Source organism: Haliotis rufescens, unplaced genomic scaffold, assembly GCF_023055435.1.
Source record: "Haliotis rufescens isolate VD_foot unplaced genomic scaffold, xgHalRufe1.0.p SCAF_7, whole genome shotgun sequence".
NCBI lineage: Eukaryota > Metazoa > Mollusca > Gastropoda > Lepetellida > Haliotidae > Haliotis > Haliotis rufescens.
The window spans coordinates 48,352,523-48,360,727 of NW_025964361.1; the positions used below are offsets into that span (position 1 = coordinate 48,352,523).

Sequence of the window (8,205 nt, forward strand, 5' to 3'; positions counted from 1 at the left end):
TTTCAAAGCAACTCAGGGACATGCACCATTTATTCTACAAAACGACCATAGTTGGCCATATCTGACAACCGCTATTACCTAAATGCTTTTCAGTATAGGGGCCCAAGTTGTACCTGATTATAAAGGACCGTATTCTGTACGCCTGTTGATCAATGCGCTAACAAAAGTTGTCGGGATTGTGACAACACCAACCCCCCTCTACACAACATATTGCCCCCAACAACGCCTTCATATGTTGGCTGCTTAATCCTCCTACCGTAAACATCAAGTCGGGGGCGTGGTGTTATTCAAAACTGGGGAAGATTTTTTTTTTAATTTTTAAAATGTCAACAATGAGTATTCAATTGACAGTCATATGAGACACTTAATTACAAGTGAACTCTGTTGGATTATTTGGACTGAATAAAAGTCACCGAAATTTACATTTGCAGAGTGGTAGGGGGACATTTACCGTGATTATATTGAAATGTGAAATTACTTTAGCTATGATGTCTAATGGGTCACAATACCCCCACATTCTACAGTCTAAACATGGGTGCATTTTTTACTGGACAAAGTTCCATGTACTACTTAACGTTATTTAGTTATTATTTCATAAATCTTTGAAGTGTTTATTTCTTTGAAAGTTTGTCAATTTGGTCACATAGATACTGACTGCGAATAGCATTTTATTGCTATTCAGAAAAAAAGTAATTTAAGGTTGGCTTTCAATTCTACCATCTTTAAAAATATATTATTTTATAAATTCTTTCCCCTATAGTTGAACGACCTGGTCTTGACAAAATAGCCATTTTTTTAATACTTTTAATACGGTATTCAAGTTCAAGATGTTTTGGAATAATAAACATTGCAGATTTGCTTAACTCTTACAAAAGAAGTAAAAGCACTAAAAAGGTTGACCCGAATACCTCAGAACAAACTCTTCATGCGTGCCCCTAAATGGTCCGTTCTCTTCAGCACGTGTCCCCATTATATTGCGAAGGCCATACAACCATCCAATTGACGATCACAAAAATAATTCTTCAAATGGTATAATGTTCACTAGAAAACACAAAGTTGTTAAAACATTTAACTAATCATTCCTTTACAAACTTTAATTGTATAATGAACAATCGTTTACAACATACCTGACCCGTGAAGATTCGGGTATAGAACTGGGTGCCGTTGTACAAAACAACCTTAGCGCTACGACTGTCGTAACGGGGTGGTCGGGTAGCCTACTGGTTAAAGCGTTCGCTCGTCACGCTGAACACCCGGGTTCGATTCCCCACATGGGTACAATGTGTGAAGCCCATTTCTGGTGTCCTCAGCCGTGATATTGCTGGAATATTGCTAAAAGCGGCGTAAAACCATACTCACGCACGCACATGCACTGTCGTAAGTCTATGTTAGGTATGGGAGTTACGATCACCTTAGCGCTAAGATCGCTTTGTACAACGGCACCCAGGTCTTCAGCAACCTATGCTTGCCGTAAAAGGCGACTGTGCTAGTCGACTAACGGAATCGGGAAACGTAGATGCATGTCATCGCATCCCAATTGTGTGGATCGATGCTCATGATGCCAATCACTGGATTGTCTGGTCCAGACTCGATTATATACAGACCGCCGGCATATAGCTGGAATAGTGCTGAGTGCGGCGTTAAACAACAAACAAACATACAACATACCTGGTTATGAGACTCTCGGGCGTAGATATACAAAAGATACTCCCGGCAAAAGAATATTTTGAAATTGGCTTTGACGCAACATTACAAACGTTAACAAAACGTTACTATGCAAACAACAGACGCCGAAACACTGCCAACTAAAGGTCCAAAACACAACTAGGATACCCGTATCAAATACATCACCATCGAATAACCACTTCTTGTTTGTTTCATATATAGTCACCATCAAACATGGGTGTATCTTTTGTTTTGCCGGGTGGTTCAGCTTGACCTCAAACACATGATAAGTACTTATATAGAACGAATTACATGCAGACAGAAGTGGAGCTATACCCCTTAGAAACATATTCATGATTGTGGTATTATTCCGCGTACTGTTAGCGTTGAGTGTCGTATTTTAGCTGCTGTCGTTTGCCATGTGTCTTTTGGAGCAGATATTGGACACCTCTCGTCTGTGGTGGTTATTGGAAAGTGCATTTAAACCTGTATCCAAACTTTGATACACTAAACCTAATATTTCTGTTTTCATGTATAATATCGGTGTACAAATTTGGTACCACAAAAAACACATCATTTATTGCCTACACCTTTCCTCAAGGGTTATTTGGTCATAAATGAAACAAAGTTGTTATTTCAGCGTTCCTGGCGATAGACTTCGCGAATGTCGTTTCCTTCTAAATCATTATTCAAGTATTCCATCAGTCAGCCTACATAATTATATTTTGTAATATTCAGTAGTCTCAGAATGTCCCAGTATACATGATTATTCAAATGAAGCCATGTAAGAGTTTAACAAAATTAAAAACGTCAACGCCAGAGAGTAACCAGTCTCGATTATCTGCCGAAAAGTAGTGACGAAAATTATGTGAATGGGTCACTTAAAATCAATTATGACACCAGGTGCTTGCGAAAAGGATTAAGAAATATACCCCTTATGTAAATTATTAATTTCCAAAATGAATATAATATGTCAATATAACCCGTGTAAATCCGATTGTGTTAAAACTGTGATTCGAACTATAAAGCAGAATAAAACGAAACGGGAGAGAAAATCAGATATGTTCACAGCATAAAGCAAATTACTTTACCATATTTGCTGTGACGGCTTTCCTAATAGGGGACTATTTTCGTGTGGGACAATGCTGCAGATGACGACAGAGATGTTTCCCCATGAGGGGGGTGCTGGCAGGTTGGGGGTACAGAGAGCCGCCTCCCTGTGACGGGGCTCGCCTGTCAACATGTTTATATTTAGCCTGACGCCAGGGCTACGTCTCATAGTAATGAAACACGTGTTGTTCTGCATTATAATAACCTGCCTAAATTTCATATTGTTTGCTTTAAAATATATTGGATAGACTTAATTCGTCGTGAATTGTTCGTGGGTCGGGCACCGCAATATGCCCAGATTGCTTGTGACTGTTGGACACTAATGAATATGTCGACGTGTCAGTCCCAACATAAAACATGCGCTCAGTCCATGGAGTTTCGCTCTGGGGACAAGAAGAGTTGATAGGAAAACCAACAGAGACATGGGAAATAAATGTCAAGATTTATTGTAAAACTAAAATCTATATACAGATGGTTTATAACCATTTATTCAACATGTACAAATAGCAGGTCCCCTTGCTTAGCGGGCGACTCGATAACGGACAGGCACTTGGTGATGCATATCGCGGGCGATCAGGTTGCAGTCATAAACACAACAATGCAGAACTGTGTAGGCAATTTGTCATACATGCATAGGTTTCAAATTCATGTCAAAAATAAACCCTGTCGATTCATTAAAGACGATTCTATATTTCCTCGCCAGGTGGCGGTATATCATGGCAACCTGACACCATAGCATGTGGCACTTCAATATTTTGTAAATTGTAAAAAGATATTAACCATTGTTTCACAAAATATCCCTTTATGAATTAATAGCATATGCCTTTCAATGTACACAGATAGCGACTTCGACAGCCGAATTTCAACTCTGACGCCCTGAGAATGTATTGCACTTATTATTAAATACATATGTAAACAGTAAATGGTAAATAAAATATATGTTAAACATACTAATATTGCACATCCCCGATCCTCAGCTTTGTATTGTTCAACAGTGCTCAGATCGCAACGTCATCTTTATGGATTTTCGCCACCCCCGTGTCAATTTGCCGCTCCCTCTCCTCCCCTTGAGGTAAAAGTGAGTCAGTTTCACAGTCGGTCTCTGTCAAAGACGCAGGCAAATCCGATTCAGACATGCAAATTTCCTCGTCCTCCTCTTCACTGCTTGTCTCATCGCGCCCACAAGACACGCCCCTTTCACCTTTCCCTTCACACGAGCTGTCAATCTTCCGTTTATCGTGTCGCGAGGAGCACGTGCGCAGACAGCGACATTGGTCACGTGAGTCAGACCCGCCTTCTTTCTTGTATTTGACACGCCTATTCTGGAACCAGATCTTCACTTGTTTCTCTGATAGGTTGAGGTACGTTGCGATCTCGATACGACGAAGGCGGGAGAGATACATGTTCGATGCAAATTCTCTCTCAAGATCCAGGAGCTGTGTGCTTGTGAAGGCTGTACGAATCCTTTTGCTGCTTGGGAGATCGTCTGACGGTCCGTTCACATCTGAAATTCAACATTGAGAACATGAGAACACAATAAATTAAACTGCGGTTTTTAATTCAGACATTTACATTATTGAATACTCTTGGAACAGGCATAAATAGTACCACAATATGCAAAGTGAGAATAAGAATGTAACTGTGTGTTCATTCACCTGCAGTGCTTTAAAATAATCACGAATACAAAGATATCATAAAACGTTTTTAACATATAAAAATCATGTCGTTCCAGATGTATTTACGGGAAATATAAATCCTCGCGCAAAATAGATACAGAGCATCATAAGTTGTGTATTAATTACAAGAAAATATTAATAAAACAAGTTTTGTAAACAAACACAAAAAAAACAATGTTGTTATTGTGTTATTTTCATGTTTTAAAACTTCCTTGGATGGATGTACATTGTATTGTCTAAAATAAGAAATTTCAGTTAAACGATAAAAAGAGAAACTTTAAAAACGCATTCCACGTCCAACAATGCCTGAATATACGCATACGATTCAATATAGTTTAAAATAAAATTTAATTAAACCTTTTTGAACACTTATTGTTTAACCTTACCTGAGTCTGTGCCGGTATCTTGTTTGATCGGTTCATGGCAAAACAACTACTGTAAGTTATGAAATATTTTCTGGTACTCGAATTAATTCTAACCCCGGTAGACAAATGATTTGTTCTCTTTATTGTTTCAATTGTAAATCTAAATTGTAATTATGTGTGCATATTCAAAACTATAATGTTCTGAGACGGGGCAGATTTTTGTTAATAACATGCTCTCGCACATACCAACTTATTATTGTCATCGTACAATAGGATTTCGAAATAAGTAAAAGATAAAAATAATTATTTGTTTAACGCAGTAATGTCGAGTTCTCGATGCTGTGTAACATATTTCATTGCGACAAAATCCTAACATTTATAATTACTTTAATTCTGGAAGTATTTCTGAATACGCATAGTTCTGAACCTCGATTGTCCTGAAATTAATTCAAGTCGATCTCAAATTTTCTTTAATTTGAAGTCAAATGGTCAATGTATTTTATTTCAATCATGAAACTACAATAAAACGAATTTGATAGTGATGTGACCTCTCAACTTTGGCGATAAACACAAGTCTATTACTTTCACAAAGGTTTGGAAGAGAATGGGCGTGGCTATGGGCGTGGCTGAGTGTAGGACATCAGGGACGTCGGAGGCACAATATGTTTGCCGGGTCATTATAAAAATTTTATGTGATTTATTTTTTAAATTCAGTTTCATACTTGCAATATGGTGGCAATTTATATTATGTAAATTTTAAAATTATATTATTTCCAAATCATTTTTAAAAGGAAAACTTAGAAAAGTGATTTCCTAATAGTGTAGTCCATGTACTATTGATTGCATCGCTTTACTTCAAGGATAGTCTTTTGTTGTAAATAATCTCAACTGCGTTGGCTTAGAACACAGTATGGATCAGCTTCATCAAAAACAAAGTTCCACTTCTAAAAATTGTGTTTTTAAAGATGGGTATTTGTTTTGCCGAAGGGAGAAATCATTTGTAAAATTTGGAAAACATTAAATTGGATGTTAGCAAAACACTTTATACAGAAAACGAATTTGAATGTAGTTTATTTCAAGTAAAAGACTATTTGTCTCTGCGTAACATATTGCAAGCCTCCTGAAGTTAACACAAAATATTGTCATTATTCTCCAAAAGCGATTAACGATGTTACTGTTTTGAATAGTTCTTTACTTGTAAAGAACGTTTTCCCACATGTACGGCAAGGCAGTGATTGGCTCGCCACAATGAATCTTGCGCCCAGCTTAGAACTTACATGCATATTGGTTAGAAGAAAGAATCAACAACAAGTATAAGTAATATCGTGACTTACCGCTGTTGGTACATCGTTGACGCTTCTGGGAGACAGGTTCGTACTGGGTGGTAACTGCAGAGTGCGGCTGATGCTGGGAGTATGACGTCACCAAGTCCAGGTGGGGGTACTGATGATTGAACCCTGGGGTCAGGTGTCCCCCGATCATAGTTTTAGGCATAGGCACTAGGGTAGAAGCAGGCTTGAGGGGGGTAGCCGCGGACACAGTTGTGGGTACGGCGGCTGACGGGGATGGATGTATACATAGTGGACAACAGAATCCCAGCATTTCCCCTGGGTGCCGGACGTAGCTTGGGAGGGGTGCGGCCGAGTGGAGGAGGTGACGGGACAGTAAGGCCTCACTGACCGGGATGGAAGGATTGACCCCACGAGATGACTCGGACGAGGAGTGTCCGGGCTTCACCATCAGAGAATCCACAAAGAAGGAACGAGACATCACTGAAACTGATTTTAAAGCAAATAAACAAACAATTTGCGTGTAATCGCCTCATGAAAACCCGCTTTCCCTCGATTAACGATTTGTAGTGACTGTGTGATGTGGGCAAGTGTCCCCCGGATATTTATACGCCCCGTGCTCTTTTGTCCCCTTACACACGTGGCCTCACTCGGCAATTAGCCTCCTATAATTGATCTTTCTCCATTCATAGCTCGGCGATTTGATTCGCGAATATATGCATGGCGGTTTTAATGGTCATTTTCCCCGGCCTATCGCTCCCGTATATGGCACTGATCACATCCCGACTTCCAACGAATCAAGTGTGTATGTTCATTACTCCGCCTGACTCGGCAAGACTCGGCAAGACTCGGCTCCCCACCCCCAGACCGACTCGTCAGCCTCTGCAGCCCCTTCCGACTGATGGAGTCCCGCAGACGTCGCGCGTGACGCACGTGCAAGACATAAGCCATACTAACCGAAAATCTGTAGTAAACTAAACCAAGAACAATGGATTTCTATCGAAATCCATTTCTATACAAGATTGACGATCTTTTATTGTGTTTTTGTGATCATTACGGAACATTCGCTGCGCCATTAGAGGCACGAGAAACACGCCAGGTCTTGTTACTCGATAGCAGTGTGTAACATGAACGATTTTGACTACATATGTTAGCGTTCAACTGTATCCTTGGTTCCAATAACGGCCTCCCCTACCCACCAAACCCCCACCCACTATTCCCAAACCCACCTACCCAAAATCACTGAATAGACCCGTGATATATATTAGATAGTTCGGCGAATTTTAAAATACCAACAAGAAATTCTCTATACACCAACCCAACACATTTTACTACTGCGACTAATATTTATTTATAATATTTTAAATCCGTGTTTTAAAGATTTATGTTTTTAAAGCAAATACCCGTATTTGGACAGAAGAAAATCAAAGTTATTAAATATCATTTTTACTCTTATTTCATATTTATACGTTTTCACCCGCGTCTCATAATTATGAAGACAATGTGCAAGATAAAATATTAATTTGTTTCATTAATCAATGCCAGTCAAAGCCTGTTTGCATTAAAACAGGGGTTATATGGGCAAGTAGCCGTATGTATTGTGTTGTGTCAAACACACCGAAAATGCGACAAGAATCTCACCATTTGACTACTTTGATCGGCCATCTAGATGTAATAAAACTCCAATGACAATATCAGGGCTTTCCGTTTCAACACCAGAAACGTCACAGAGAGCCTGAAGTAAATTAGTGTCGTTGCTTCGGTCTCAATACGTTTGTCATAGTACGTTAGTCACAATATTGTCGTCACCATCCTTTCACACTGGTTAGTGACGAGACATTAGGCGTGGCTTCACATTACTAGTTTGGACTATGCATATATGGATTATTAATAAGTGAACACATCCTTCAGTAATCACTTTATGGGGCTAATATTTTTTACGGCCCTTACGAGGAGCCAGAGTACGGTTCATTAATTTCCTTTTAGTGCTGCGTTAGTTTAATTTCAAATTCAGCTGCCTTATTTTGAAATTTTATGGTTTTATAATTCAAATGTTGAAGTTTGCTCAGCACAAAGGCGTTGTGTAAAAACAAGACTAAT

General features: G+C 39.2%; 1 protein-coding gene across 1 annotated transcript; it reads right to left on the reverse strand.

The window, feature by feature from the left end:
- Positions 1 to 3,221: 3,221 nt before the first annotated feature.
- LOC124123270 (GS homeobox 1-like) lies at positions 3,222 to 6,724 on the reverse strand. The gene is made up of 2 exons (XM_046486586.2): positions 6,151 to 6,724; positions 3,222 to 4,279 (listed from the first exon to the last, which is right to left on the reverse strand). The coding sequence occupies exons 1-2, from the start codon at positions 6,584 to 6,586 to the stop codon at positions 3,774 to 3,776; spliced, it is 942 nt and encodes a 313-aa protein (XP_046342542.1). The 5' UTR covers positions 6,587 to 6,724; the 3' UTR covers positions 3,222 to 3,773.
- Positions 6,725 to 8,205: the final 1,481 nt, after the last annotated feature.